At 61.4% G+C, this 27,345-nt stretch overlaps 4 protein-coding genes across 11 annotated transcripts in view; 3 read left to right on the forward strand and 1 right to left on the reverse strand.

Moving 5' to 3' along the window:
- Nucleotides 1–475: 475 nt before the first annotated feature.
- On the forward strand, nt 476–5,891 carry DNPEP (aspartyl aminopeptidase). Of its 2 annotated transcripts, XM_056496399.1 has the most exons (15): nt 480–790; nt 920–995; nt 1,075–1,163; nt 1,246–1,359; nt 1,715–1,840; nt 1,978–2,108; nt 2,473–2,557; nt 2,993–3,100; nt 3,316–3,393; nt 3,712–3,795; nt 4,051–4,211; nt 4,364–4,403; nt 4,772–4,873; nt 5,235–5,402; nt 5,776–5,891. In XM_056496399.1, the coding sequence occupies exons 1-15, from the start codon at nt 785–787 to the stop codon at nt 5,824–5,826; spliced, it is 1,419 nt and encodes a 472-aa protein (XP_056352374.1). In that variant the 5' UTR covers nt 480–784; the 3' UTR covers nt 5,827–5,891. The 2 variants fall into 2 exon arrangements, with proteins under 2 accessions (XP_056352375.1, XP_056352374.1); XM_056496400.1 differs by lacking the exon at nt 1,715–1,840 and having other exon boundaries at nt 476–790.
- A 734-nt stretch (nt 5,892–6,625) lies between these two features.
- On the forward strand, nt 6,626–18,199 carry PTPRN (protein tyrosine phosphatase receptor type N). 4 transcript variants are annotated; one of them, XM_056495853.1, is made up of 23 exons: nt 6,626–6,788; nt 8,424–8,474; nt 8,667–8,780; nt 9,017–9,122; nt 9,239–9,437; nt 9,594–9,918; nt 10,129–10,245; nt 10,366–10,445; nt 10,521–10,807; nt 11,245–11,331; nt 11,481–11,560; nt 11,772–11,836; nt 14,082–14,294; nt 14,440–14,649; nt 14,738–14,885; nt 15,029–15,102; nt 15,392–15,469; nt 15,603–15,722; nt 15,862–16,028; nt 17,103–17,156; nt 17,274–17,338; nt 17,427–17,500; nt 17,601–18,199. In XM_056495853.1, the coding sequence occupies exons 1-23, from the start codon at nt 6,692–6,694 to the stop codon at nt 17,670–17,672; spliced, it is 2,883 nt and encodes a 960-aa protein (XP_056351828.1). In that variant the 5' UTR covers nt 6,626–6,691; the 3' UTR covers nt 17,673–18,199. The 4 variants fall into 4 exon arrangements, with proteins under 4 accessions (XP_056351828.1, XP_056351830.1, XP_056351829.1 ...); XM_056495855.1 differs by having other exon boundaries at nt 6,628–6,788; nt 10,366–10,400; XM_056495854.1 differs by having other exon boundaries at nt 6,628–6,788; nt 9,257–9,437.
- ATG9A (autophagy related 9A) overlaps nt 7,031–27,345 on the forward strand; it is a 62,673-nt gene continuing 42,358 nt past the window's right edge. The window contains exon 1 of the mRNA XM_056495857.1: nt 7,031–7,036. The gene's annotated coding sequence lies outside the window, so the exon portion shown is untranslated. The remainder of the gene's footprint in view (nt 7,037–27,345) is intronic.
- DNAJB2 (DnaJ heat shock protein family (Hsp40) member B2) lies at nt 18,367–24,569 on the reverse strand. Of its 4 annotated transcripts, none has more exons than XM_056495877.1 (10): nt 24,451–24,569; nt 22,664–22,752; nt 21,504–21,613; nt 21,087–21,140; nt 20,828–20,944; nt 20,564–20,653; nt 20,332–20,437; nt 20,134–20,204; nt 19,685–19,906; nt 18,367–18,765 (listed from the first exon to the last, which is right to left on the reverse strand). In XM_056495877.1, exons 2-10 carry the CDS (start codon nt 22,726–22,728, stop codon nt 18,755–18,757), a joined length of 846 nt encoding a protein of 281 aa, XP_056351852.1. In that variant the 5' UTR covers nt 22,729–22,752; nt 24,451–24,569; the 3' UTR covers nt 18,367–18,754. The 4 variants fall into 4 exon arrangements, with proteins under 4 accessions (XP_056351852.1, XP_056351851.1, XP_056351850.1 ...); XM_056495876.1 differs by lacking the exon at nt 24,451–24,569 and adding an exon at nt 23,577–23,701; XM_056495875.1 differs by lacking the exon at nt 24,451–24,569 and adding an exon at nt 23,577–23,701 and having other exon boundaries at nt 20,828–20,947.

Raw genomic sequence — 27,345 nt, forward strand, 5'->3', positions numbered from 1 at the left:
TGGATTGCAGGGAGTAGGGTGTGCATTGCTGGGTGTTCATTAAGGGGTGTAGGGTTGGGTGCAGGGTGTGCATTGCGGGTGTAGATTCGGGCGTAGATTGCAGGGTGCAGAGTTCGGGGTTCGGGGTGCAGGGTGTGGATTGCAGGGTGTAGGGTGTGCATTGCGGGGTGTAGGATTGGGTGAAGGGTGTGCATTGTGGGGTGTGCATTGCGGGGTGTACACTCGGGTGCAGATTGCCGGGTGCAGGGTGTGCATCACGGGGTGTAGACCCGGGCGCAGATTGACGGGTGCAGATTGCAGGGTGCAAGGTGTGCATTGCAGGGTGTGCACTGACTCGGGCGCAGATTGACGGGTGCAGATTGAGTGCAGATTGCAGAGTGCAGGGTGTGCATCACGGGGTGTAGACCCGGGCGCAGATTGACGGGTGCAGATTGAGTGCAGATTGCAGGGTGCAGGGTGTGCATTGCAGGGTGTGCACTGACTCGGGCGCAGGTTGCCGGGTGCAGAGTTCGGGTTCGGGGTGCAGGGTGTGCATTGCAGGGTGTGCACTGACTCGGGCGCAGGTTGCCGGGTGCAGAGTTCGGGTTCGGGGTGCAGGGTGTGCATTGCAGGGTGTGCACTGACTCGGGCGCAGGTTGCCGGGTGCAGAGTTCGGGTTCGGGGTGCAGGGTGTGCATTGCAGGGTGTGCACTGACTCGGGCGCAGGTTGCCGGGTGCAGAGTTCGGGGCGCGCGTTCCTCCGCGCCAGCAGGGGGCGCGGGCGGCGGCGCGGGCGGTGGCGGCCATGCAGGTACCGGGCGGGCGGCGGGCGCGGGACGGGGTCGGGCAGTGCCGCCGGGGCGGGGGTCCCCGGTGCCGCGGGGGTCCCGGCCCGGGGCGGGGTGTTGCCGGCGCTGTGCGCTGATGGCGGTGCCCGCAGGCGGCGGCGCAGGGCTCGAAGGCGGCGGCGCAGGAGCTGGTGAAGTTCGTGAACCGCAGTCCCTCGCCGTACCACGGTGAGCGCCGCCCGCTCCCCTCCCCGGCCCGCTTCCTCTTCCCCCCGGGCCGCCCTGACGGCTCTTCTTCCCCCCGCAGTGGTGGCCGAATGCCGCAGCCGGCTGCTGCAGGCCGGCTTCCAGGAGCTGAAGGAGACGGAGCACTGGGACGTGCGGCCGGCGCACAAGGTGGGCCCGGCCGGACGGGGCGGCGGGAGCGGGGATGGACGGGGCGCCTCACCTCACCTCACCTCTGCCCTTCTGCTTCCAGTACTTCATCACCAGGAACTACTCCACCCTCATCGCCTTTGCCGTCGGCGGCCAGTTCCAGCCCGGGAATGGCTTCAGTCTGCTAGGGGCCCACACCGACAGCCCCTGCCTCAGGGTAAGGTCTCCCGGCTGGGTGCTGAGTCCTTCTCTGGGGTCCTTCAGTTTCACGGCACAAGCAAAAACTATCCTGAATACCCCTGTACTCTGCAGCATCGTTGCTGGTTCCCTACACCCATTGTTGGCTCCCTACACCTCCCAAATCTGTCACCCAAAGCAGCCCCTGCTTTGCTCTTCCTGCTGCTGTCTCCTCTGTGTTCCCTGTCCTGCAAAGCCTCTCCAAGGGTGCTGTGAAGCACCCTGTGCTAGCAGAATCAGCAGTGAGGCTCTGGGCATGTGCTGCCCAGTTGCCACTGTCTGCCCGGTCCCCAGCGCCTCATGGTGCCAGCAGTGACACCTCTGCTGTTGGCCAGGTGAAGCGTCGCTCTAAGCGGGGACAGGTGGGCATAGTGCAAGTTGGAGTGGAGACCTATGGAGGGGGCATCTGGAACACCTGGTTTGACCGTGACCTCACCGTGGCCGGGAGGGTGATCATAAAGGTGAGTCTGATTTAGGGCATGAACTGTTGGATAGCTGTGTGTCTCTGGCACTGGGTCTGTGACCCCCACACAGAGTGGAACCTGCTGCAGCCTCTCAGCTCTGCAGGCCTGGCCCAGAAATGCTCCTTGTGTTTCAGGACCCAGCCACGGGGCGCCTGGAGCAGCGTCTGGTGCGTGTGGAGCGGCCCGTCCTCCGCATTCCTCACCTGGCCATCCATCTGCAGCGCAACATCAATGAGAGCTTTGGACCCAACACTGAGCACCACCTGTAAGGACTGGCTGAACCCTGACCCTTGGCCAGCCCTTGGGAGGGCTGGGACCTAGCTAGAGCAAAGCCCCTCCTTAGCTCTCCCTTTGGCAGCCACTCATTGCAGTGGGGAGAGCTGCAGTGGCTTTTAGCCCCATAGAGTCCTTCCAGGAGATGCTTCCAAGCATAGGTCTTGGGAAAGGACACTAGGGTGTTCTGAGGTGGCACAACAGATTTATGCTTAAAATGTACATTCTTGCTCCATCCAGCATAGCAGTCGCTCCCTGGAGGAGCAAGGCAAACGCCCCAGGAAGGGTTGGTGGTGTGTGACCCAAGCAGGTGAGGTGAGCAAAGCTCTGGGAGCTAATGTTGCTGACCCCCACAGGGTTCCCATTCTGGCCACTGCAGTGCAGGAGGAGCTGGAAAAAGAGGTGCTTATGGAGTCCACACCTTGCAGTGCTGCGGCCCAGGTGAGCTGTGTGCCAAGAATCAGCAGGGATGCTTGCAAGGACCTCATCCTTGTCACCTTTGCTTTTGAGTCCTCAGGGACCTGCCACCAGGTTCCCCTTCTCCCTGTGGAGAAGCTGGTAACCTTCCATTCTGCCTCACAGCTGTGTACACAGCACATCTGCTCAGCCATCTCTCTCTTCTCACCGTTGCCTGCAGCCAGTGTGGAAGGGGTGCATCCCCCTGAGGAGGCCGGGCAGGGAGGAGGAGGGGGGCCGGGCAGGGAGGAGGGGGGCTAGCACAGTGTCCTGGATGAGGTGGGGGCTTAAACAGACATGTTAGTAGGAGAGAGGACTCTACCAACATAAGCAGGGTCAGGGACAGCTTTGCAAAGGGAAACCAGGAGTTTCTCCTGCCATCCACTGCCTGCCCTGCCCGCAGCTCTACTTTCTTCACAGGCAGAGCGGCACAGCCCTGTTCTGCTTTCGCTGATCTGCCCCCAGCTGGGGGTGAAACCAGAGCAGATTGTGGAGCTAGAGCTATGCCTGGCAGATACTCAGCCAGCGGTGAGTAAGGGCAGGAGCCTCCCTCTGTCTGTGCTACAGGCTGGCACTGCACAGGTGTTACCTGGCATACATCCTCTGCCTGGGGTGTGCCAGGTCTGGGAGCTGAATGGAACGAGAGGAAGCTGCTCCTGAGGGGCAGACATAAGGGTACTGGAATGGGGACCTAGTAGCAGGTGACCCAGAGTCTGTCCCTTATTCTTCTTGGCCCTCTGCAGACGCTGGGTGGTGCCTTCGATGAGTTCATCTTCTCCCCACGTCTGGACAACCTGCACAGCTGCTATTGCGCCTTGCAGGTGAGAGGGGAGGCTGCAGCATGTCCTCCATTCACCCAAGTTCAGCTTTGGGCAGGCCAAAGGCTCTGTGGGGAGTTCTGTTCTCGTAAATGGGTCTAATTTGTTGGAGGACCTGGGGTTGGATGCCTCCTTTGCTGGGTGTGTGGGATTCCCAGCAGTTCCCAGGGGTGACTCCTGCTGTTGCTGGGCAATGTGTGTGCCCACAGCTCCCTTCCTCCATGCTTTGGGCTCTTCTAGGGGATTTCCTGATGGTTCTGTTCTGAGATTCCCATAATGGAGTGGCACTCAGGCTGGTGTCTATTCCCCCCAACCCTGCAGGCCTTGATTGACTCCTGTGCATCACCCTCGTCCCTCTCCCAGGAGCCCAATGTGCGTCTCATCGCACTCTATGACAACGAGGAGGTGAGCGAGGGGCACAGACATGGGGGGCTGGTGCCAGAAGGGGCTCTGTGTTCTCTGCTCTTCCCCAGCCATGCCTAGCAGGAGAGAGATCCCACACTCCAGTGGAGGAAGCAGGGATTTGCTTACACCCACGTGGAGCATGGCCCAGGCAGGGGTAGGAAGCAGTGGTGTGGTAGGAAGCTGCTTTGCTGGCTTTAGGGAGTGCCCTGTCACTCATCTGGCCCCTGTGGTAGTGCTGATGGTGATCCTTGGCAGGTAGGGTCAGAGAGTGCACAGGGCGCAGAGTCCCTGCTAACGGAGCTGGTGCTGCGCCGGATCTCGGCATCCCCACACAACCTGACAGCCTTCGAGGAGGCAGTGGCCAAGTCCTACATGATCAGTGCTGATATGGCCCACGCTGTGCACCCCAATTATGTGTGAGTAGTCTGATCTGTGCCACAGGCCAGGGCAGCTGCCCTGCCACCTGTGGGATGTATCCCCATTACTCCCCAGGTACTACAGACAGAACAGTCCTTTTTGCAGCAGGGAGGGAAGGCTATAGTGTGAAACTCTTCCTTCTCTTTTGCAGGGACAAGCATGAGGAGAATCATCGTCCAGCCTTCCACAAGGTGAGGGCAGCCCTCTGCTTTGGTCTAGGATGGTTGCTGTCTGGCTGTCCTGCAGCACTGTGGATTGTCCAGCTGCTTCCAGGGCACAACTTGGGAGCATTCAAATGGGAAACGTTTTTCCCACAGTGGGATTTGACTATGCCACATGTCTCATGTTAATCATTTGGGATCCCAGTCGTGTCTGTAGAGCTCCTCCCTGCTCTGAACTGGGGCTGTCCCCACGGAAACACTGTCTCCATCCCCAAGGGCTCACTCAGGAAAGGGAGAACAGACAGATATGTTGGGGTGGTACAGCATTGCCTGGATTTCCAGGGCCACTGACTATTCCTGGGTCCCATTGTGGGCCTGCCGTGCCTTCCCCTGTGCAGGGCCCTGTCATCAAAGTGAACAGCAACCAGCGCTACGCCTCCACAGCTGTCACGGAAGCCGTAATCCGGGACATTGCCACCCGCGTGGGTGTCCCTCTGCAGGTGAGCAGGGCAGGGCTAGGCTTCAGCTCCTTGAACATCAGGAGTTTGGGCTGCAGCCCTGCCCCTGGCTTCATCAGAGGGGGCCTGTGCCAAAGCTCCACCCATGTTAGCATGTTTGACCCCACTGGGGTCTCTGTGCTGCCTGCTGCTCTGGGGCTCCAGCTCCAGAACTGCTTCAGGGTGTGCTGGTGAACAGGATGGGAGCCTGCCCTGAGTGTATCCTATCTCTGGTGCATTTTTTTAACCCTGGTGTGGGTCAGTGCTGCTTCCCTGTCCCAGGTCACCTCCCTTCAGGGCTGAGGGCCCTTGTGGGAGGCCATGGGGCAGCACATGGAGCTGCTGAGGTCTTGCCCCCATGCAGGAGTTCATGGTGCGGAATGACACACCCTGCGGCACCACCATCGGCCCCATTCTGGCCTCCCGCCTGGGGCTGCGTGTGCTGGACATCGGCTGCCCGCAGCTGGCCATGCATTCCATCCGGGAGATGTGCTGCACCTCGGGGGTGCTTCAGAGCATCACCCTCTTCAAGGTGAGGCCTGAAGGCTAAAGCCTGTTCCCTGCTGCTATGCATCTCCCACATCCCAGTGTCCCTATCCAATCCCTGCTTTGGGGCTGAGCCCAGCTGTCCCACAGAACTCCCCAGCTCTCTAGAACAGCTCAGGTACTGGCTGCTTCCGGAGGTGCCCCCACTCATCCCAGCCTTCCCCAGTGACTGCCATCCCTAAGTAGTTCCTATGGCAACCGGTGCTAGCCTTGAGTCAGCGATGGGTTACTATGGCGACGTGGTCCTGCTCTCTGCAAGGAGCTGCCTGCTGTGACGCTGTGACAGGGAGCTGCTGCCTGCCCCCACCGCTTGTCCCCCCACTCTGCTCAGCCCACCCCGACAGCCTCTCTTCCTACAGGGCTTCTTCGAGCTCCTGCCGACAGTCAGCAGCAGCCTGGTGGTCGACTGAACATGGCGGGGAGGGAGTAGCAGTGGGTTTAGTCCTGGGGCCATTAAAGCATTTCTGTCTCACCAGCGAGTAGTCCATGACTGTGGCTGGGGCTGACGTACGTGGCTTCCCCTGGGGACTCCCATGGCTCCCACCTGTGCTCTCCCCTGGAATCGTGAGCGACACCTATTCATTCCTCGACAATCCCTTGTCGAGGGGTGCTGGGGGTCCCAGCTAAGGGGCAGAACAGGGCTCGGCTCCTGCCCAGGGAGAGCTGGCGGGAGGAGGTCCCCTGTCTCGTGCAGCGCTGGGGCCGCGCCTTTCCCCATGAATGCGCCTGCCGTGTGCGCAGGGATCTGCCGGCACCAGACGTGAAGCTGCTTGCTGGGGCCGGGACGGGGGGTCCCTGCCCGGGCCGGGGCTGCGCTCTCCCCGCGGCCAGTGCCGCCCTCTCCCCGCGGCCGGTGCCCGGGCGGTGCCGCCGGGCGGGGCACGAGGGTGCGGCTCCACGCTCGCCGCTCATTGGGCGGCTCTCAGGGGCGTGTCCCAGGCGGGAGCCAGTGCGGCCGCAGGGCTGGGAAGGGCCGGGCGCTGATTGGCGGGGGCTCTGCTGGCGCTGCGGCACACCCCCGGGGGGCGTGGCTCGCCCCCGGGGACGCTGCGATTTGCGCGGCTCTGAGCCGCCTCTCCCCGGAGCGAGGCGTGATTGGCCCCGCTGGACAGCGGGGGGCAGCCGCGCGGGTCTCCGATTGGCCGCGGCAGCGCGCAGCGCGCCATTGGCGGGGCGGCGGCGGCGGGCGGGGCGCGCGGCGCGGCGGGGCGCGGGTTGGCGGCGGCGGCGGGGGCGCGGCCGGCGGGTGCGCCATGGTGCGGCCGTGAGCGGAGCATGGGGCGGCGGCTCCTCCGGGCGCTCTTCTGCCTCCTCCTCCTGGCCGGCCGCGGGCAGCTGCGTGACGGCGCCGCCGCTGCCACCGCCGCACATGGTGAGACCGCGACCCCGGGCGGGGCGGCTTTGCCCCGGGCTGCGCGAGGGCCGGAAGGAGATTACCGGGGAGTGGCGGGGCACGGGGCTCCGCGGCCGGTGCGGTCGCCGCCGCTGTAGGGTGCTGTCACTGCGTGCAGCGGCGAGTCCGGCCCCTGGCGGATAGCTGGACTGGGCGGCCCGGGACCGGCACCGCTAGTACGCCATTGGCACCGGGGCGCCCCTCTCCCGGGGCTGCCGGGCCGGTGGGTGTGCTAATCCCCGGGGCACCCCGCCGGCTGTAGAGTTGCCGCCCCGCCGGGCCCGAGAGCTACGGGAGCAGAACGATGCTTGCTCATGCCCGGGGCAAAGCCGGTGCCTGGGGCTGCCGCAGGGATGGGGAGCCCGGACCAGCGGCCCTAAGCGTGGCTTCCTCCAAGACCATGCCGCCCTTTAGCTGTCCTCCGCCTGTTAGTGCGGCTCGCCCGAGCCGGTGCACCTGCTCTTCTCCAGGTCGGTCCGTGTGGTCCGTGCTTGGGGTTCCCGGGGACCCGAGTGTCGCTGTCGATAGCAGGGCTGCAGCCTCCCGGCACCGCGCGGCACGGCCCCGGCTCCGCTGACTCACTACCGGGCTCCCGAGTCCGCTGCGCCCCTCGTCATCCAGCGGCCCGGGAGTGCCGGGACGGATCCGGCTGCACCGCGGGGCCCCGCTGCCCCCGCCAGCGAGCAAGGAATGGTTCCGGTTCGGCTGCGGCCGAGCACCGTGCTGGCCGGGGGAGCCTCCCGGAGCTGCGGCCACCGCCCCTCCGGCGGAGCGGGGCGGCTCGGCAGAGAGCGCTGCGCCGCTCTAGCACCGCGGACAGCGCCGACCCAGCCGGCCCGGCCCCCTCCTGGCTGCCGCCGTCCCTGGGGTCTGCCCGGCACTCGGGTCCTGTGCGCCGCACCTGCGTGGCCGGGCCACACTGGCCCGTGGCTCCCGGGGTTTCGAGGACTCTCATCCCCACTAGCCCCCTTTCCCCGCGGCGGGCTTGACGGGCCCCTCCCTCCCCTCCCCCCGGTTGTTTTCTCGTTCCTTCCTTGCCATCCGGGGCTGAGTCATCGCCTGCTGCCGTCTCGCTGCTGACGGTCTTGGACCGAAACGGGGGGGGGAGAGAAAGGGGGAAGCCGCCCCCTGCCCAAGTGCTGCCCGCCGAAGGGGTTGGAGCGGTACACACCCCACACCCCCAACACCACTACATCCATGCTTTGGGGTCTGCCTCGCAGGGGGAGTGGATTCCGGTGTCACTGGGTTGCATCTCTTCCTCGTAGTACCACATGTAGGAGGGCAGCAGATGTGGTTTTGCACGATTCTGCTACTTCAGTCTTACCTTCCTTACTGCCAGCACCCCAAAAATCTCCAGGCCTTCCCCACTCTCCAGAGCTAAGGGCATACTTACTATACAGCCCCCATCTTGTCTCTGAGGGGCAGAAAAGACTGGCACCGAGCCTCTGCCATGGGCTACAAAGCTGTGTCCCCTCCCACCATCACCACATTGCATCCCTGTGCTGCTTTTCTGGAGTGTAGGGGTCCCTCAAGCAGCTGGTGATGAGCAAATTCCACTGGAGTCCTCCTTTTATGCTGTGCTGACTTGCCTGCCTGTCTGTCTGTCTATCCCAGGCTGCCTGTTTGACCGAAGGCTGTGCTCCCCGCAGGAGGTGTGTGTGCAGGGTAAGCGGCTCACAGGGGTGCAGGGATCCCCTCTCCCTTCCCAAGTATGTGTGAAGGGTGCAGGGATGCCTTGCAGGGGAGCCTAGGGTGCAGTGCAGGGGGGGCAGGGCAGGAGAAAGGTGGGGCTGTGCCTGCAGATCCTCACTTCGAGGTGTTTGTTCAGCTGGTCCCACTGTCTCCCTTCTCTTGCAGATGGGCTGTTTGGGCAGTGCCAGGTGGGCTCCGTGCAGGACAGACCCTACTTCCAGGTCACATCTCCCGTGCTCCAGCGTCTGCAGGATGTCTTGCGGCATCTCATGGCACAAGGTGAACAGGGAAGCGTGGGGGAAGTCACTGTGACCCTGCAGGGAGGGGGTGTCAGGTAGAATTGCCTAGTGGCTCTAGAATGGTCTGCAGCAGTGCTGCTGGCCCAGAGGCCAGGGTGGGCTAAGGAGGAGTGGGGTCAAACCCAGGCCATGGGACACAGGGTCAGAATATTAGGATGGCATCCCATGCATGGTTCCCAGGCTGCCTCCATGTCTCACAGCCTCCTCCCATGGCAGGGCTCTCGTGGCAGGATGGCATCACCCAGTATGTGATCTCTCAGGAGATGGAGCGCATCCCCCGCCTCCGCCTGCCACCCTCGCTGGAGCCGGTGGCCAGGGACAGGTAGGACAGTGCCAGGAGAGCTCAGTGGAGCAGCAAGGGCTTTGTCCCCCAAACAGGGTTTAGGGGAGGGTCTTCCCCCTTTACCCAGTTGAGTTTTTACACTGTTTGCCTTCGAGGTTCCTGCCTCTCCGCAGCGAGCACCGGCGAGCCCCGCTAGCCCCAGACCCTGCTCTGCCAGCAGCTCAGCATTTGGAGCAGCCCCCACAACTGCTGCTCTCCCCTCTGGTGCAGCGGTACCTGGAGCACGTCCTGCTGCCTGCCCCACCCCAGCTGGGGTACGAGGAGGCTCTGCTCAATCCCTACTCCTACCACAAGGTAAGCTGGGTGCTGAACGCCTTCCCCTGGGCAGAAAAGTAGAGATTGGCAGGGAGCTGCTGCACTCCCAGCACCTTTCTGCTGGTGCTGGGGTACCCCCTGCCTGCAGCACGGGGTGACAGGGAGCTGTGGGGTTTGACATGTGTTTTGTTGCAGTTTGGCTATCAGGATGGTGCTCACCAGCATCCCAGCGGCTCAGCCAGGCAGAGCTCTGAGACCTCCTCGCTGCTGGGCCGGGTCCCTGCCCAGGCCCTTTTTGGGGCAGGCCCTGTGCCCTCCTATGGCGGGCAGCCAGGAGTGGATGGGGGGCATCTTTTCCAGGACTTGGGCATGCTTTCCCTGCCCAGAGAGAAAGCTGGCCGCCTGGACTCTGCCAGCCCCAGGCTTCAGCACAGCTTGCGGCTCCCCAGTGACTACAGAAACATGGAGGAGAGGGAGCAGCAAGCACCCCTGGCTGCCCAGCCACCCTCTGCACAGACGGGTACCTTGTTCTCCAGCCAGGCACCAACCCTTGTCCCTATCCTGTACCCACAGCCATGAGTTCCTCGTGGCTCACACTTTCCCTCCTCTTTGGGTTTATGCCCCTGGGCAAAATATACCTGTAACCCCCCCCGCTCCATCTGCTTCATCCCTGGCCCCTGGTCTCCATGTGGATGCTGAGCATCCAACCTGATGCTACATTCTCTTGCAGATGCTTCCCTGAAGAGACTGGCTTCTCTCCTGGCCAGCTATGGCCTGGGACTGCCAGAACTGAGTCCCCAGCAGATAAGCAGCCTGTCCACCCTTCTCCAGCTGCTCCAGAGCTCTGGTGAGCTGGGTGCAGGGATGGGACTGGCAGCAGCAGGTGCTAGCATGCCCTGTTTCAGGGTAGGGAGTGTTGCCTTTTGGGGTGGATGCTGCAGGACCTCTGTCCCTCTCTCCATTCCAGGTGTTGCTGGCCCTGAAGTGCCCACAGCAAAACGGGTGGGTTTGCAGCAGGGTGATGCTGGAGGAGGTGCCATGCCACAGGTGGGATGAGGGGGAGGAGACGTTTCCCTAAGGCTCTCCTCAGAGATTCCAGCTTCTCCCTTTTTCTACCTTCAGGTGATGGAGGGGAACATGCAGCATGGAGAGGAGCCAGTGCCCCCTTCCTCCACAGTGCCACCGTCCAAAATCCCAGCCAGCAGCTCCCCAGGGGACAGAACGAAGAGCAGGGCAGCATCCTCACCAGCTCCCCGGGCTGAGCCACAGCAGGGGCACAGTGGGAATGCACTCAGCCCTGGAAAGCACATTGTGGTGGAGAAGAAGAGCTACAAAGAGATGAAGGACGGTGGGGCACAGCAGGGCATGCAGCCACTAGACGAGTATGGCTACATCATCACAGACCAGAAGTGAGAGCTAGGGGTCAGGCAAGGGGGTCTGCATGTGTGAAGGGTCTGTATCTCCCCACCAACAGCTGTCACGGCTTCACATCCCTGACCGAACCTGTTGGGTCTTTGATAGGGTTGGGTTTCTATAGGATCAACTCCCCTGATCCATTCTCTACCCACAGCTATTGTTCCACCCCAAAGCCTTCCTTTCCCAGCCCACACCAAGGCCAGAGCTCACTATTGCAGGATGGAAGGCTGGGAGTATGTGTGCACACTCCTGTGCAAGGGGGGTCAGCTCACCCTGCCACCACACATCCCAACACTCCTGTCCCCCCTGGCACTCTCGCTGTGTGCTTGGGGCTCCCTGAGCCTATCTGTCCCTGTTCCCTGACCTTGGGGAGCACGGGACTGTCCCCTCACCCCTGCCACCCCCTCCTCATGTGACACTGCCCCCACAGGCCCCTGGGGCTGGCTGCTGGCGTGCGGCTGCTGGAGCTCCTGGCCAAGCACCTCCACCTCTCCACCGCCAGCTTCATCAACATCAGGTGAGGGGACTGGGGCCATGGGGTGCTGCTGCCTCAGCATGGCCATGCTCAGCACTCCTGGAGGGCACAGGAGGGACTGGGCTGTGCTGAGGGTGGGTAGGGACTCTGCATTTCCACATCTCACACTGTGTCCCCCCTCTCCCCGGCAGCGTTGTGGGTCCTGCTCTTACCTTCCGCATCCGACAGAACCCCCAGAACTTCTCACTGGCAGATGTGGCCAGCCAGACTGGTGAGTTGGGCAGTGTCCCCCATCTTGTTCCTCTCTTCCCCTCCCAGTTGTGGGGTGCCTCTTGCCAGGGACCAGGAAGAGAGGGTTCCTGCCATACATCCCTCTGCCTTTGGCTGAACTGGGGAGCTGTCAGAGCTGTCCTCTGGCTCTGTTTCTGGGGGGTCTTTCTGTGGAGGGGAAGCATGCCTGACCATCTCCTCCCTGTCCACAGAGCAAGTGAAGGGAGAGCTGGAGCATGAGCTGGGCCTGAAGATTGTGCAAACAGGAGTGGGAGAGGTAGGAGCAAGCAAGGATTCTGTCTCTTGGGGCTGGGGTGGCCAGGGATAGGGGAGTGGGGATGCTGCCACTGGGTACAAGCCAGGAGCCCCCCGCCCTGGAGTACAAGGGTCTTTGTGAGTGAGTTGTCCCTGCAGGTATGTGGGACAGCTTAAGAGTAGAGGAGACTGAACAGTGTTTGGGATGCTGTGTTGGAGATAGACTCCAGTCCTGTGTTGGAGGACTCGTGTTGTAGACTGCTCCAGTCCTGTCTGTCCACCACCCCCCTCCACTGCCTGGCAGCATGATCCTGACCAGGGCTCTTGGCTCTTTCCAAAACAAAAGCTCTGCAGTGTTTGAAGGTGGTTTGAGAGGGACTCCCAGAGGCTCTTCTTCCCCCCAAGACTGGGTGGCTGTGGGCTGTATCCCTCAAGGCACTTCCTCACCCTTGCCTCCATCCAGCCTGCCCACCTATCTCAGCTGTGTCCTGAGCACCTGAGCACTGAGATGTTCCCAGAGCACTCCACAAACTGTAGCTAGGCAAAATGCCATCATGTCCCCAGAGAATGGCAAAGCAACTGGAGGCAGAGATGGAACAGGCACCATCTGTTTGGAGAGGGGTTACTCCTCCCCGTGCTCCTCTGGGGAGCCACAGGAACAGTCCCCTGGGGCAGGGAGCAGGGGTTGGAGATCGGGACCAAGCCTGGCTCCCATGTTTGCAGCCTGAGAAGGAAAAATGGTATAGCATATCCCCAGCCCAGTGTCCCTATTTCTCGCTTCTTGTCATGTGGCTGTAGTTGTGAGCAGAGAGGAAGGAAGGAAGGGAGAACTTTGGAGGTGGCCATGAAGAAGGGATTGCCTGACCACTGAGACAACCTGTCTCTATCAGCAATATGCAGAGTGTGTCTATGGCAATGCCTTTTGATGAGGCAGGTGGCAGGAACTGGGAGAGATGTCAGAGATGACAGAGATGGAGCTCAGAGGAAGCTGAGGCAGCTTTGCAAGCCCCTTTCTGCACTGACCTTCCCAGTTCTAACCAGCTTGTGCTTTTCCTTCATTCCCTCCTGGCTCTGGACTTGGTGGAACTGGTGCAAGATTTGAGGAAGAGGGATGTAGGGAGGCAGGGAGACAGCAGGGCCTGGGCAGGCCTTGGGAGAGAAATCCCTTCTGCCCCGCCCCCCCCAGCTCTGCTGAACCTCCAGAGGCTGCAGGGCTGCTCCTGCTTGGGTGTCCCAGTGATCTGGGAGGTGCTGGGTGGGTGGGTCCCCTGGCTGCAGGACTGGCTGGACCCTGACAGCAGTCAGGTGCTGGGGGGCAGGTGGCAGCAGGGACACCTCGGCTGGGGACATCCCCAGGCAATGATGATGATGTAGTTGATGATGGTGCAGTGTTCCCTCAGTAACCTCATCAGGCTCATAGCCAATGGGAGTCTGTGGCAATGAGGTAATGCAGGGCTCTGGCAGTTCATTGGACACAGGATGTTTGAATTGGTGATGCCCCAGCATCCCTGTGCTGCTCTAGCTGGACCTAGGCAGTCGTGGTATTGACAGGAAGGTCTTGTCCAGCAAGGCCTGAGCAACATCCTGTTCCAGCAGGGGACTGGCATGTACTGGGGTGTCTCCCACAGTCACAGGGAAGGAGCCCTACCTGCAAGGTGGCAGGGACTGCTCTGTGTCGTAACTGTGGAGGGCAACAGAGAGGACTTGTCCCCTAGCTGCTACACCTGGGATGGTACCAGCAGTGCTGGCATATTCCACACGCTGCCTCCCTCAGTATTCTACTGTGGAGCAGGGGAGAGCCAGCCTCAGTTGGGAAAGTCCCCTGGGAATAGCACACCCAGTGCTGCAGTTGCCTATCCTACACCATTAACTCCTTGGGCTGAATTAAGCCCTTGATGATCTCCAGCTGGGCAGAAGGAGATCATGAAACCAAAGTTCTAGGGGGCACTGCCTGTCTCATAGAAGGGCAGTCCAGGCTGGGTATGCCTCAGCAGCAGCCCTGAGGGCTGGAAGCAGGGAAGGAGTAAGTCCCTGCTACCTGGGCTCGGCCAAGCTCCTCCAGCTCCAGGGACACCATGGTAGCAGTGCCCCACATGACACGTAGGTGGGTGCACTCTGCCTCATCCCAGTGACACCAGCTCTGCCCCAGCTGAGGGTGCTGGCAGAATCCGGCTGTTTTAACCCCCAGCAACTCCAAAGTGCAGCAGAATAGGATCTCTGTCCCCCCAGCCCCGTGCTAGCTAACCCTTACTTGGCTTGGTCCCCAGCGAAACGAGGCTGCCGCCTACTCGCGCCCATCCCGCTTCGGCTACGGCTTCCACTCGGTGCTGCTGACCTTCATCGCGCTGGCCTGCCTGGCGGTCATCGCCATCGCCGTGTCGGCGGCCTTCTGCCTCCGGCGCCACGCCAGGCAGCGCGAGAAGGAGCGCCTGGCTGCCCTGGGGCCGGAGGGTGCTGCTGACACCACCTTCGAGTACCAGGTAGGGATGCGGGATGCGGGACCCTGCGGGATGCGGGACCCTGCGGGATGCGTCACCGCCACGTGGCAGCATCGCTCGGGGCGCAGGGAGCTGCCCTGTGGCAGCGCTGGGGCCAAGGGACAAGGCTCTTGCTGGGCTTCCCCAGGAGCTGTGCCGCCAGCACATGGCTGCCAAGTCTCTCTTTGGTCGCGCTGAGGCACCGGCGGCACCAGCGGAGACTTCGAGGGTCAGCAGCGTCTCGTCGCAGTTCAGCGACGCGCCGCAGCCCAGCCCCAGCTCCCACAGCAGCACGCCCTCCTGGTGCGAGGAGCCCGTCCAGTCCAACATGGACATCTCAACCGGACACATGATCCTGGTCAGCCAGCCTGCAGGGCTGCCAGCCCCCTCCCCAGCCCTGCGCCTGCCCCTCTACCGCTCGGCTGACTCCTGCCCCTCTGCCCCAGGCCTACATGGAGGACCACCTGCGCAACCGGGACCGGCTGGCCAAGGAGTGGCAGGCGCTCTGTGCCTACCAAGCTGAGCCCAGCAGCTGCTCCATCGCCCAGAGCGAAGCCAACCTGAAGAAGAACCGCAATCCCGACTATGTGCCCTGTGAGCATCCCAGTCTCCCTGCCCCAGTGACCAGCAGAGCAGGGTGTGGGCCATGAGGACCCTCAGGGCCATGGCTCCTTGCAGCATTAGTGTGCCTGCAGCTCCTCCAGCCATTCACCAAGCCTCCTGGCCTGTTCCCCCAGATGATCATGTGCGGATCAAGCTGAAAGCCGAGAGCAACCCATCCCGCAGTGACTTCATCAATGCCAGCCCAATCGTGAGTGATCACTGGGGGCTCCTGCCCTGCCACCCTGCTCCTTGATGTGCCCAGGATTTCACTCTGGGATAGAGCTGGGCTGAAGTTACATCCCTGAGGGCTATAGATGCGAGCTTTGTGCCTGTCCCATTGCTCAAACAATTGTTAAATCCCATTTTCCTCCTGGCTGCGGCACCTGAATCTCCCTTCCCAACCTTCCTATCACCCCTGGAGTATCCTCCTACTCCTTCAAGTGTCACCAACCCCTGGCCGAAGAGCATGAAGTCAGATACCCCTTTTCCTGCTCCAGATTGAGCATGACCCACGGATGCCAGCGTACATTGCCACACAGGGGCCGCTGTCCCACACTATTGCTGACTTCTGGCAGGTGAGTGTCACACAGCAGTGCCAGCCCATTGGGGTCCCTTTGTGTGCTGCCCACAAAATGGGTCACAGGGGCTGGCCTGCCCTCCCACCTGGGCTGTTCCCCAGCAGTGAAACTCCCCTTGCCTTGCCCACAGATGGTGTGGGAACATGGCTGCACTGTCATTGTCATGCTGAGCCCCCTGGCCGAGGACAGTGTCAAGCAGTGTGACCGCTACTGGCCGGATGAAGGCTCCTCTCTTTACCACATTTATGAGGCAAGTGTGGCAGGTGGCCTGTGGCATGGAGCAGGCTGTCCATGTCCCCCCTGAGTGCAGCTCCATGTCCAGCCCCTGTCCCCCTGCGTGCAGCCCCCTTGCCTGGCACTGACACCCATGGTCTGCCTCGCTTGGGCAGGTGAACCTGGTGTCAGAGCACATCTGGTGTGAGGATTTCCTGGTGCGCAGCTTCTACCTGAAAAATGTGCAGTCACAGGAGACCCGCACCCTGACACAGTTCCACTTCCTCAGCTGGCCGGCCGAGGGCATCCCCACCACCACCCGGCCCCTCCTTGACTTCCGCAGGTGAGCATTCCCCCTGGCACTGTGCCAGCCCTTGGGGAGCCAGCGGTGATCCCAAATGTGGGCCACTGATGGGCGAGGACATCGCTGCCACGATGATGAGGGTTGGGGCCATGGCATGGACCAGGTGCAAGGGCTAGGAGCTGCCATGGATGGGAGGGAGCAGAAAAAACAGGTTTTGGCCAACTTGGGATGGGGCTCAATAGGGTTTGGTGAGCAAGAAACCTCTGGCTGAGATTGCCAGGGCTCTCCAGCCTTCACAGTGAGGGTGGGAAAGTGCTCTTCCCCAGAGCTGGCATGGAGGGCAGCAATGACTGGCACCTTCCCCAGCCATGGGTGCAAGAAGAAATCCCCAGCCTTGAACTGGCTGTGACGCATTGCTCCCAATGTCCTACAGCCAGTGGTGGATCCCCAGCTAGCCCAGGGCAAGAGCCTCAGGACTGGGACTGCTCCCAGGACACTTGCCTGCCCAGGTCTTTAGGTCCTTGGGTGGTGGTGGGCTCTTGCCAGGCACAGGCTGCTCACTGTCCCTAGGTTGTGTGGGGCAAGAGACCCAGCCTAGGGCAGTGTGGGGGATCTCTGAGCATGTCGCCCTCCTCTCAGTCCCGCTCACGCTCTCTCTCTCTCTCTCTGTCTGTCTCTGTCTCTCTCTCGCAGCTGCCGGCGTCATTTTTGTGATTTGCAGCTAGTAATCTGGCTCCAGTTGCATAGTCACAAAAGTGATCGTTGGCAGCCGTGCCTGCTGCATGGAGCATGCCAGGAGCCCCACCGGCGCCTGGCCCCCAGCTTCACGCCCCACCGGACCAGAGCCGCTCCCTGGGGGTCCTGCCACTGCTCCCCTCCCCAGGCTGGGCACCTGAGGAACTGAGCTCCTCTCCCTGCCCCAGCCGCTTTCCACTCCTGGTCCCCATCCCATGCCCAGCACCATTATGGAGGCAGGAGGAGCCATGAGCGGGACCCCCAGGGCCACATCATGGTGTGCTGCTGCCCTGCCCCACTGAGCACAGCAAGGGACACCTAGCACAGCCTTGATCCTGGCACAGCAGGGCACTGATCTGTTCCCTCTTATCCTTGCAGGAAGGTCAACAAGTGCTACCGGGGTCGCTCCTGCCCTATCATTGTGCACTGCAGGTACTGCAGGGGATGGAGGGGCATTTGGGCTCCAGGGTGACTGAAGGCTGGGACCTGCTGCCCAGGACCAGTCCCACTGGAACCAGCTCCCCTGGACTAAGCATCTGTGTTTTGCAGTGACGGTGCAGGCAGGACTGGGACATACATCCTTGTAGACATGGTCCTGAACCGAATGGCCAAAGGTAGGTGCAGGGAAGCACCATTTCTGCCCTGTCCATGAGCTTGGCCTGTGCACTCCCCTCCTAGCACCCCTCTCTCCCTCTGCCCCAGGGGTGAAGGAGATAGACATAGCTGCTACGCTGGAGCACATCCGAGATCAGCGGCCTGGTATGGTGCAGACCAAGGTATGCCCCAAACTGGGGATCTTCTCTCTCCACATTAGCATGCATAGCCCCTGGGGCCAGGCTGGCAGGGACCCTCATGCCTCCTGCTGTGTTCCTGCAGGACCAGTTTGAGTTTGCACTGACGGCTGTGGCTGAGGAAGTGAACGCCATCCTGAAGGCACTGCCGCAGTGATGGCGAGGAGCCCTCCCTCCCCCCTCTTGTCTGCCTCCCGCCCTGCGCTTCGCACTCTCCTCACCAGCCTCTGGGGCTGCTCTCCCTGTAAAATGGTGTCTGTGCTTCTGGTTCTGTTGCCCCTGCCCCCAGGCACCCCTTCCCATCTCCCCAAGGACACTGACCTCAGGCCCTCTGTGTGCAGGAACTCCATTATGCCCACTGTCACCTCAGAGGGGACAGGGCTTGTGGCCCCTAAGCCCTGTGGAGGGGGACACCAGGTGGTGCTGCCTGGAGCTGGCAGGGAGAGTCCCCAGCCTGTCAGTTCTGTGTTAGCCCTCTTCCTGTACCCATGTGGGGGGCAGAAGTGGGGGCAGGGGTCCTCCACAGCTGGGGGAGCATGGGGTGCAGGGGGGCCTGGCCCAGCCCCACTCCAGGTCCCCTTTGTGTGCTCCCTGCCTAGACACTTGAGCAGAAGAAAAATTTCTAGAGAACTATAATTTTGTATCTTGATGTGAATAAAGTCGTGTCACGTTCGTGCAGCTGCAGCTGGGCCTGGCCTCTGACTGTGTGTATTGGGATGGCACAGGCAGGAAATGTCACATTTGTCCATTTCTATCCCTGCACTCTGCAACTGCCAGGCAAGTACAGCTCACCTGCTGGCAAACAAGAGAACCCTGCATCCCCAGCCCAGAAAGACCCCACAGGCAGAAGCTACTGCAAACAGGTTTATTGACAGCTGTTAGCAGAAGGGGGTCAGAGAGGGGGGGCTACAGCGAGGAGGGGGGCAGAGCCCAGCCCTGCTGGCTGAGCCTAGCCATGCTGCCCCTCGCTGTGTACAGCCAGCATCCCCCAGCAGCCTACTCTACAGCAACCCCCATCACCCCCTCTCCACCACCCTGTGGTGCCCAGGGCTCTCCCCCCAGCCCCAGGTATTGCTCGGCCATAAGCCCTGTCATGCCCCCCCTCACCGCGTCCCACGGAGCCAGAGGGTGCTGGGGGAAGGGGGTGGCAGGGGATGGCCGTGCAGGGAGAAAGCGGAGTCCTGCCTGGGAGAGCTTCCGTGGGCGAGTGGGCGTGCGCAGTCGCCGGGCGCAGCAGCCTCAGAACACACCTGGGGAGACAAGCGGAGGGGGGTACACAACAGCACCTGTGAAATCCTCCTCGGCCAAGGGCTGGGGAGAGGCAGGGATGGAGGGAGGAAGGTCCCAGGTGGAGGAGGAAGACAGCCAAGGCAGAACTATGGGCAATGGAGAGGGCAGAAACACTTGTGAATATCATGGAGGGTGACTGCTGCAGTGGGAAGCAAGGAGGGATAGTGTCCTGGAGGGGGTGCAAGGCATACAGGAAGGGACTGACCAGGCAGAGTCTGCAAAGAGACACAGAAGGAGGGAGTACAGGCAGGAACAACAGCATCCAGGGGGAAGAGACAAGGCACCAAGCAAAGGCTATGTGCACAGCCCTCCTTGCAAGGAGGGAAGCTCAACTCAGCACTCCCAGCAGCCTGGGCAGGGGCAGGCTGCAGCCAGGGAGGCACCTGTTGGAGACCCTGCCCACCTGCAGGGCTGGCAGGGAGAGAGGGGCAGGCACAGTCAGAGTATGCCTGCCTGTAGGCCCCTCACGCTTCCAAGATCCAGGGCAGGGAGCTGCCCCTCGGGACCCCATCAAGGGGGCTCCTCTTCAAGCCACTACCTCCAAGTCTGGGAGCCTCCAACACTGGGATGCCACTAGCCATCCACTCACCTGAGCAAGGAGGCAGGGTAGAAGAGACCCCCTCCCTTGCTAGGGGAGGCAGGAGCTGAGTTCCAAGCAGTGAGACTCCACCCCTGCTTTCCTCTCCCTGCCCCACGCTCAGAGCAGGGGGCAGTGCCACAGTTTCACTTTGGGGGCAGGTTCACGCCCCTCTGTAGCAGAACTGCTGGCCCCCAGTGGCTCCTGCTCCAGCCTCCCCCGGGCACCACGGGCTCTGCGGGTGGAGGACGGGCTGCTGTGGCTGCCCCCCGGTGCTGACAGGGAGCCGGGGCTGTGCCCACCTGCTTGGTGGTGCCCCGCAGCTTCCATCTCAGAGAGGCTGTAGGCCATGGCCAGCTGCAAGTCCTCATCCTCATCCTCGCTATCCGTGTAGAGGCAGACAGGTGAGGAGCTCGAGGTCTGCTGTGGGGCTGGTGCTGGTGGTGAGGGGGGCCGTGGCCTGGAGATGGCTTGCTGCTCCCGCCGGCTCAGCTCCAGCCCCAGCGCCATGTCATCAGGAACACCTGTGGGGACAGGGGCAGGGCTTGGGGGACTCATCCACTCCAGGTCCCCAAAGCTGGTGTGGGCCCCTGGCACCTCCAACCCTCCCCACCAATCCTTCAGAATAGAGCTCCAAACCAGGGCCAACCAAGGCTCAGTCCAAAACAAAGCCTGGATGCAGCACCTCCCGGACATCCCAAAGGGAAAGGCTGCAGATCTCAACAACTCAGACTGCAGCGCCACTTCTCACCATCAATGTGGATCGACTTCAGCTCCCCATCCTCCTCCACTTCCACCCGCTCCCGCCCGTTCTCAATAATCCTGCAGACAAGACAGACAAACAAATGCATGGTTAAGGGCCATGCAGCCAGTGCAGGAAGTTGCAGGGTCAGAGGCCTGCTGATGGAGGGAAGTCTGTGGGAGCAATGTGAACTGGCACTGCCCTCACCTCTTGGTGGTTATACGCCTGCCGTTAACAAACGTGGTGGAGGTGGAAACAGAGCGGAAGCCCAGTCCTGCATCTGCACCCGAGCTGAAGGATGAGGCGAAGAAATCTAGAGAAGGGAGCAACAAAGTTTGTGCCAGGGTGGGTGGCAAGAGGAGGGCAGGGGACAGACTCTGCACAGGGGAACATGGTGTTGTAGGACTCCCCTGCTGGAAGGAATGGCAGCGTCTCCTACCTGAGGATCCTGGGAAGGGGGAAAAGAAGTGGCCTCCCCCATGGTGCCGGGGGCCAGGTCCGCGCAGCTCAGAGAAGGGCATCATGTCATCTGAAAGGCAGGGGCCCCCCATCAGCATTATCCTATCAGCTTGGTGAACCAGAAGCAGGGCACTGATGTGGGGACCCTCTGCCAGGGCCAGCCGTGAGCTCTATCCCCGAGCTCAGCGGCTGCCCCACAGACAGAGAGATGCCCAGGAGTCAGCCTCTCCTGCCCCACACGCACCAAAGAATTCAGCAAAGGGGTCTCGTCCACCAAAGAACTCCCGGAAAACGTCGTGAGCGCTGCGGAACGTGAAGGTGAATTCGGGGGCCCCAGCACTGGCCCTGGAGCCTCCTGGTCCTGCTGGAGGGAAGACAGTGTTAAATGGAGCCCTGGGTGACATCTCCCCTGAAGGGTGGGGAGCCCTGGTGTCACTGACCCACTCCAGATCTTCAGACAGGGATGTATCCAGAGTTGCACTAACCCCCAGGGCCCTACTCACCTGCTCCCATGAGTCCATCCTTGCCATAGCGGTCATACACATCGCGCTTCTGCTCTGGAAGAAGAAACAGGGCTGCAGGGAATCTGGCTGCCAGGTGGGAACAGGAGCACTGGCACTTCTCCCAACTAAGGGAGGTGCAGAACAGCAGGGAGCAAGAGGAGGCGGTTGGCACAAGCCTCTGCCACCTCAGCACTACACCCAATCTCAAGTAAACCACCGGGCAAGAATGCAAAAGCTTCAGCCCCACTGGGGAGAAGAAGTAACCAAGTCCCACAAGTTGTGTGGTAAAGCTGTAGGGACTCACTGCCTCCTGGGGACAGCCAGGGATGCAACCTGGGTGAGCCCAGAAGCAGGACATCCCAGTGTGAACAGACCCAAGGGAGGACACACACACAAGACATCACTGTGGCCTCTTACTGTCCGACAGCACTTCGTACGCCTCGGCGATCTCCTTGAACCTCTGCTCAGCATACTCCTTGTTGTCTGGGTTTTTATCTGGGTGCCATTTCAGTGCAGCCTTCCTGTACCTGCACAGAGGGGCAGTGATGGGCACACAGCAGCCATTGGGCTCTTGGGCCAGCAACCCCCATCTGAGCATGCACCTCCCAGGCTGCAGGCAAGCCCACTTCACCCAGCACCCTACAGTCTCAGGCACAGAACAGGAGCTTCCTGGATTAGTTCTGCCCCCCCTGAGAAGAGCATGTGTTTTCATAGATAAATATTTATTTATTTATGCATACACACACAGACTAAACAAACAAAACAGAAATTACCCCAGAATGGCAGCACAACCACAGCAGTGTGCCCACCTCAGCTGCTTCATCAATGGTTCTGAACAATGCTCACAGGTTTGTTCTGGAGCCTTCATGGGCTCCACTGTGAGTGTGCATGGGGTTGCTAGGGGCCCCCTGGGGCCAGGAGAGCACCAGCAGCCCTCTCCTCCCCACTGCAGCTAGCTAGGGTTAACCCAAGCTTCCCAGCTTCTCCCATTCACTCTTGGAAAGCCTCTCATGGGGACCTCTGCCACCTCTTGGCAAGCCAGCAATCCGCTGGCATTCCCCCCAGGTGATGCCTCACCCCAGTGAGAGCAGCAACACCTCTGCAGGGCACCAGGCAGGAGTTGTAGAGACTCAGGAGGCTCTGTCAGCTGCCCAGTAGTACCTGGGGCACAGCACTAACCTGCCCACAGAGCCCACATACCTAAAATGGGACATGCTGCTCTTCACCCTGTGACCTCCAGTCCCCTGACTTTGATGCCAATAGAGTCCCTATGCCCAGCCATCTGCCATCCCTGCATCCTCTAGCAGTGAGAAAGAGGGGAGCCTCCAAACACCGAGACTCACATCCAGCCCCAGGCTGACAGCAGGGTGAAAGGCACCAAACCCCACCAAAAGATGCCTTTGTACAGCAGCAAAGCCCAATCCCACTCTGGCATCCATACAAAGGAAACAAAGGCTGAATTGTCACCTCTGGAGCTGGGCCCTGTCCCCACCGGCCCGAAGGGAGCCCTTGCCTCGCTGGCACCAGGTGGGGATGGCTTGGCCCCCGCAGGCAGAGGCACGCTGCCATACACTTACGCCTTCTTGATGTCCTCAGCCGTGGCATTGCGGCTCACACCCAGCGCTTCGTAGTAGTCGACCATGATGTGAGCTGTCCCACGGGCTCACTAGAGGGCGAGAAGGCAAAGTCAGGGGTCCACAGACACAGCCTGGTAGTGCCGGGTGTGGGACAGCAAGGGCAGGCTGCTCATCCTCTCCAGCGTCCCGGCCACCGCACTGCCTCCCGAGAGCAACTCAGTGCCAGCCATGCCCAGCTCCCAGCACCCTGCCCACACCTGGGGCACCCGCTGCCTCGGTCAGGGGCCCCTTGCTGCTGCGCACCGCCGTCCCGCCGGCTGACCCCAACTAGCCCAGGCAGGGGAAGGGGTCCCCGCTGCCGGCGCCGCTCCGTGCCCGCTCCCCCCGGGGCTCAGACCGGGCGGGGGGGCAGCGGGAGGGCACAGCCCGCTAAGGTGCTTAGCGGCTGGAGCGGATTAAGGATTCAGCGGGGACCCTCCCCGTCCCCGGGCACGCTGGGACACTTCCACCGGCCGACCCGCTCCGCGTGGAGCAGGACGCGGCCGCTGCAGCCCCCCGCGACCCCCCGGGCTACCGTCCCGGCCCCGGTACTCGCCCCCGGGCCGCGAGTCCCAGCTGACGGGAGGGCGGTGCTGGCGCTGGCACCGGCACCAGTACGGCGGCTCTGGCACCGCCCCCCGGCCCGGCCGTAAACACGGTGCTCCCGGGGCCACCCGCTGCTGCTGGAAGTTTCCGCACCCCGCCCCGCCGCCACCGGCGGGCGGCCGTGGCCCGCGGCCAACGGATCTGGGGCACCGGGAGGGGCGGCGGTGGCAGCGCGGAGAGGGACAGCACCGGCCCCGCTCCCCCCGTGCGCCGCCGCCCCCCGCCGGCCCCTTGCGCCCCACTCCCGCAGTCCCGCCCCGGTGCCCACCTGAGCGCCGCCGCCGAGCCCGCCCGGGCCGCCCGCGGCCGGTGTCGCGCGTCCCCCGCGGCCGGGCCACCGCGGGGCTGGAGGCGGCGCCGCTGCGTGACGGGCGGCGGCTGCGCCCAACCGCGGCGCCTGACGTCACGGCCGTGCCGCTCGCGGGTGACGTGATGGAGGCGGGGTGGGCCGGAGCGCGGCCGCTCCGCCGCTCGCCCCTTGCAGCGCCCCTCAGCCCGTTCTTCGTGCCCGCGGCCGCTCCGCCGCTCGCCCCTTGCAGCGCCCCTCAGCCCGTTCTTCGTGCCCGCGGCCGCTCCGCCGCTCGCCCCTTGCAGCGCCCCTCAGCCCGGTCTGCGTGCCCGTGGCCGCTCCGCCGCTCGCCCCTTGCAGCGCCCCTCAGCCCCTGCCCGCTCCCCGGTCTGCGTCGCCGCGCCTGGGCCCTGGACAGCCCAGCAAGGTGCGCGTGTGGCGGCACCGCCGGTGCCGGTGCTGACGCCGCACCGCATCGGGCACGGCGGCACCCGGGGCAGCTGCCGGCGCCGCTGGCTGCCTGCCGAGTCAGCTGCCCGGCCGGTCCCGCCGGCAAGGAGGAGCCGCGGGGACAGCTGAGGTGACTCAGCGCTTTGTCGGGGCGGGGGACGTGCCGGGGCGCAGCTTGCCGGACTGGCAGGCACAGGGGCCGCCTGGCACCGCTCTGGCACCGCTCTGGCACCACTGTGGCACCGGCAGCCCGGAGCTCCAGGGTGTCCCAGGCCCCCGGAGAGGCGGGACCATGCCCTAGGAGCTGCGTTCTTGGCTTCTGTCGTTCATGGCCCCTGCCCCGACAGCTGCTGCAGAGGGGCTGTGCTCACCCATTCTCAGAGTCCTGGGCGGTCTCGCTCACCTGCACCTCTGAAAATGATGATCTATGATTCCCTCCTGTGGTCTAGATGGGAGAAAGAGGGAGCTTGATCTCCCTGCCGATGCACTGCCATACCTACACCACAGCTGGAATCTTCCTCACTTCACATAAATTCCTAGCTGGGAAGCCTGGCAAAAGGACGAGGCCCGAGTCTGAGACAGGCTATTTCCAGTACTCCTCAGGGACGTGTTTCAGGACAGATATCCTCGAGAAAAACCTTCCCCAGCCGTAAGTCGTGCGCCTGGGGTGGATGAAATGCCAAGGGCATCATCTCTTGTGCCAAAGGCATTTCTCTCTCCAAGGGATGGGAGACCCATCCCCTACCATCAGACAGTAACTTGATTATTTCCTTGAGCAACGGCTTGGAGTATTTCCTACCACTGGGGATTTTTTTCCAGGATGCCATTGCAGCACTGTCCTCCTGTACCTGTTTGCCCACGAGCAGGGAGGGGCTCCCTGGGGGCTGTCTGTAGCCAGGGCATCCTCCCTGGCTGCCATGGGCTCTGATTTGGCCCGTCTGCCCAGCAATGGGTGCAGAGCCGGCACGGGCACTAGATGGAGCCACAGGCTGCTTCACAGGGATCCCATCCTGCTGCTGTGAGGGCGAGGAGGAGCCACCAAGACCTAGCCGAGTCTTGGCACCTTGCTTTCCTTTCCTTAGCTTTTCCAGCTGATGTAAGGACAAAGAGGCCTCCGAGATGGCACTCAGGTCACTCTGTGCACACTGGTGGGGAGGCCTCTGTGCTGGGATAGAGCTCCAGATGCTGGCTGTGAGTCTGGAGCCGGGGGAGCGCATTGCTGATGCCTTCACGGCAAGTTTCCCTCACCCTTGAGATGAGGATATGGAGTGAGGAGGATTGACACCTCCCCAGTATTCTTAGGAGAGGCAGTGGAGAGTCGGGCAGTAGCCCGCCACAGCACTGGTAGGAGAGAAGATGTGTGTCAACCACACCTCATCCTGGACCTACACTGTCACTCTCCTCCTCAAACCTGGCAGCAGCCAAATAAAAGCAGCCCCTGGTGCCTCACACCTTCAGCTGCAGCACCCTGCCCTCTTTACCTGCCCTTTCCTCCTAGGTCTGCCTGAAGTCCTGGTCCACCAAGCTGGTCACATCAGCTTCAAATCAAGCACAGGCAGCTTAAGTGTGTCTCAAGAAGACCCTTATTTCTTAATGAATTCTGGGGATCGCTGTGTTGCAAGCTTGTTTTCAGCTTCCCAGGGTCTCAAAAATGCTCATGAAATGCTTTCTGAGTAAAGATGTTTTAGTGGAGCAAAGCAGGATCCCAATAGACCAAATGTTTTTATCCTGGTTACCCAATCTCTCAGGAAGCCAACAGAATTGCACCATAAACCCATGCTATATTATTATGCAAACCACAAATTAAGAGATATATTTTTTTCAGCACTGCACAACATTTCAGCTTTTGATTTCCAGAGAAAAAATAAGCCCTTTCACAGCCTCGACAAAACTGGCAATTATGTACTGAAAAATTGTATTCTTGGCAGTTTTTGAGCTATGAAGTGCTCAGCAAGTTGTGTGCCTGTTGCTCCCCTCATCACATGCTGCTGACTCCCTTCCTCTTCTCCCCATTCCCCAAGAGAAGATCCCCATTCCTTGCAGTGGAGCTGCAGCAGGGAAGGAGCAGGAGCCAGAGCCACTGAGATGGAATGAGAGGGTTTGAGCCGAGTGAGACAGGCTCCTGGGTGCCATTTCTGTGCCACCTTCCTCTGCCTGCTTCTGGGCCAGATGGTAATGGTGGCCATCTCTTGGCTTGGGCACAGCACCAGTGCAGCCCCCAGAAAAGGGGAGCACCTGGCCATCACCTCCTTGTCCACTCTGTTCTCATCTCAGCTGGCTGTTTTAGAATTGTGCCTTCTAGAGACTGGGGAGAATCCAGGGAAGCAAAGTCATGCAGCTGCTTTTAGTTTGCATAGCAGAACAGAGAAGTGAGAAACAGCAGAGTCAGGGTGACTTTCATTCAAGCAGGGCGATGACTTTGAGCCAGATTTAGCAATGTGACAGACCCAGGCTGTGCGTCCCAAGCTCTGCCTTGCAGGGATGCTTGCCTGTGCTGACAGTGGGGCTGCTGCCCCAGCCAAAACCCAGGCAAAACTGAGGTGCTTGCAGATTTTAAATCAACAGAGTCAGAGGCTGGCAGAGGTGGCAGGAGCCCATGACTAAATAGGTTATCCATGATGAGCAGGCACACAGGCCAGGGAGCAGCTGAGCCCCACAGCAGCAGGGTTTTGCTTCCATCCCTGGCATGTGGTTGGTGACAGGTTGGGCTGGATAACCCTGTGGTGCACAGGAAGAGAGCACCAAACTCATCCACAGTGAAGCTACAAGGCCTGAATCAGATCCCAAAGGAAGGGAGATGAAAGATAATGAATAAACTGGTGCCACACACCCCCTCCATATGCTAGGGGAGCAGAAGCTGCAGCTGACATGGGACAGGAAGGGATTCTATTGTGAAGCAAAACCTGTTTTTGCTCATGCACACCAACCTGACCATGCCCACACTCTCCCAAGCTTCACAACCCCCGTGTTCATCTGGCTTGGCCAGGATTTCTGCAGTGCTTGGTAGGACTGGGGTCACAGGGTGTCTGGTCCTCACTGTTCCCTCCAGCTACATGCCCAGCCTTGGCTCATTGTCTTCACTTAGGCATGGCTCAAAGGCAAACAATGAGCCAAACAGGGACAAATAAAAAAGAACGTGAAGCAAATGCATTTGTGTGAGGAGAAAACAAAAAAAGAGGAAATATAAGAATGCCACAAAGCAGCTTTCAGTGGTTTTCCATTGCCCTCAGTGCCTAACTAGCAGTGCAAGAGTGGAACCTTGGAGAGTGAGTTCTGTGGAGTGCTGTGGATGCAAAGA

This window comes from Oenanthe melanoleuca, chromosome 7 (genome assembly GCF_029582105.1).
Source record: "Oenanthe melanoleuca isolate GR-GAL-2019-014 chromosome 7, OMel1.0, whole genome shotgun sequence".
NCBI classification, from domain to species: Eukaryota; Metazoa; Chordata; class Aves; order Passeriformes; family Muscicapidae; genus Oenanthe; species Oenanthe melanoleuca.

Coding starts and splice junctions, on each gene's coding strand:
- DNPEP (XM_056496399.1), top strand. Junction 3,394..3,711: donor GCTGCTATTGCGCCTTGCAG/GTGAGAGGGGAG, acceptor CCAACCCTGCAG/GCCTTGATTGACTCCTGTGC. Junction 3,796..4,050: donor CACTCTATGACAACGAGGAG/GTGAGCGAGGGG, acceptor GATCCTTGGCAG/GTAGGGTCAGAGAGTGCACA.
- PTPRN (XM_056495853.1), top strand. CDS start 6,692: ATGGGGCGGCGGCTCCTCCGGGCGCTCTTCTGCCTCCTCCTCCTGGCC. Junction 10,446..10,520: donor GAGGAGGTGCCATGCCACAG/GTGGGATGAGGG, acceptor TTCTACCTTCAG/GTGATGGAGGGGAACATGCA. Junction 14,650..14,737: donor CAACCGGACACATGATCCTG/GTCAGCCAGCCT, acceptor CCTCTGCCCCAG/GCCTACATGGAGGACCACCT.
- DNAJB2 (XM_056495874.1), bottom strand. CDS start 22,728: ATGGTCGACTACTACGAAGCGCTGGGTGTGAGCCGCAATGCCACGGCT. Junction 21,141..21,503: donor GTACGAAGTGCTGTCGGACA/GTAAGAGGCCAC, acceptor TTCTTCTTCCAG/AGCAGAAGCGCGATGTGTAT. Junction 20,654..20,827: donor CCCCTTTGCTGAATTCTTTG/GTGCGTGTGGGG, acceptor CCTGCCTTTCAG/ATGACATGATGCCCTTCTCT.